General features: G+C 46.6%; 1 protein-coding gene across 1 annotated transcript; it reads left to right on the top strand.

The window, feature by feature from the left end:
- Positions 1-327: 327 nt before the first annotated feature.
- SARC_15575 (hypothetical protein) lies at positions 328-1,626 on the top strand (the record flags this gene model as incomplete). Its single annotated transcript, XM_014290306.1, has 2 exons — positions 328-458; positions 1,292-1,626. Coding segments are annotated over 2 exons (466 nt in total), but the record flags the coding sequence as incomplete, so codon positions are not given.
- Positions 1,627-1,674: the final 48 nt, after the last annotated feature.

Genomic DNA, 1,674 nt, shown 5'->3' with positions numbered 1-1,674 from the left:
ATTTAATATTCGTATCTAGGTAAGTAAGTATGTATGTATGTATGTATGTAATAGATGTGCCTTGCTTATACCGGGTAGGCGATAGCATGAACCGGGCTGACATGAGAGGTTGTAATTCTTCTGTATAATCTCGGCACTAAACCTGTACCTTGATATGCAAACAACCGATTTATTTGTTTGATCATGTACGATGTTAGCAGCATATCGTATGTACTGCAGTATGGTCCCGATTCTGAGCATACAATTTAATGCGGAAAAAAAGACTTGTTTCATTATATCATCCGCCTCTGCTAAGTATGTTTCTGGCTCACCCTTTATTGTAACAGCATGTCCGGTATACTGCAGAACAGTCTTGGCTCTAAACATGCGTTGGCATGGCAACCGGAGGCCCTCCACCATCTGCAACAGCACGGTGCAGCGATGACTACCAATGCGCAACTACTTGCTCGGAGATACAGGTGGGTGGACGCCGAGTGGAAAAACAAACCCCCATGTGAGTAGACACGTGAGAAAATAGCCGTGAGAAAATACGTATGTGAGGAAATAAGTGCGGGTGAAGGGAACTGGTCGAACAAAGGCCAGTTGAGAGGATAGGTTGGTGAGTAGAATGGCCCACGGGTAACTAGGAAGAGGGATGGGTAGGTAGTCATTGTGTAGGTAAGCTCTTTGGCCATGTGTTGGGGTGGATAGTATGGCCTATGGGAAGATCAACAATATAGGAAACAGTAAAGTCTGTTGTATAGGTGAGTGCAAAACATATCAAACATCACTCAAGTATTAGGCAAATGCCTTTATCTCGTTGCTTATGAGTGGTCAGACAGGTTGGTGTGTGGGGTTGCACCTATACGGTTTAAATGGGCGAGGGGATGGGCGGGAACATATTCCCTCGTCGTCGCGGTAGCAAAAATCTGATATAGGTAACCATTCGCAAGCCGGGGTTTTAGAAGCACTAAAAAGCTTTAACCCCCATCTTTCTTAGCTATCCAATGGTAAGCTCAGTGTACTTTAAAGTCACTTTAAAGTGAGACAACAGGTAATCTCATACCGTCAGGTGGGCGGTTAGGTGTGTGAGAGATAGGACCGGTACAGATACCGGACAAATGAGGCGAAGCAGGGCAGGGCAGTGCGTAGGGATTTCGGCTTCATTTACAGAGTCGACTTCTGGTACATACATTTTCGTGTAGAGAGATGTATATGAAATTGCACCGACGAAAACCTTTCGGACAATTCTCTTGGCGTATAACTAACTCAACACCTCTCTCTCTCGCTCTCACACATGCATCGCACACAGCGATTGGCGGTCTCAGCTCGAGCGGTTGGTAGACACATCATCCGAAAGGGATGGCCAAGACCCCGCAACTACACAGCAAACGGTACTGCCTGAAGGGTCTTCAGACGGAATATTAGCTAGCGATAGAACAGTCGATGCTGAAACGCTTCAATTGAACGGGGCAGAAGGATCGGACAATTCACCACTGGAGAGGGATGAAAACGTTAATGTGAGGGGAACACTTGCAGACATACTCACAGAAGGCGTTGCTCAGATGCAGCAAATGCACGCGCAGGTGACGCACCTCACGGCGGCGCATGTCTGTCTGGGTCATCCGATGAAGTCGTCAGTTGCTGGTAAGACTGTAGCATTAATTGTGGGTATTTGTGTATATATGCTCTGAG

The sequence above is a fragment of the Sphaeroforma arctica genome, assembly GCF_001186125.1.
Source record: "Sphaeroforma arctica JP610 unplaced genomic scaffold supercont1.6359, whole genome shotgun sequence".
Taxonomy (NCBI): domain Eukaryota; class Ichthyosporea; order Ichthyophonida; genus Sphaeroforma; species Sphaeroforma arctica.
This window is presented reverse-complemented; position numbering and strand designations above follow the sequence as displayed.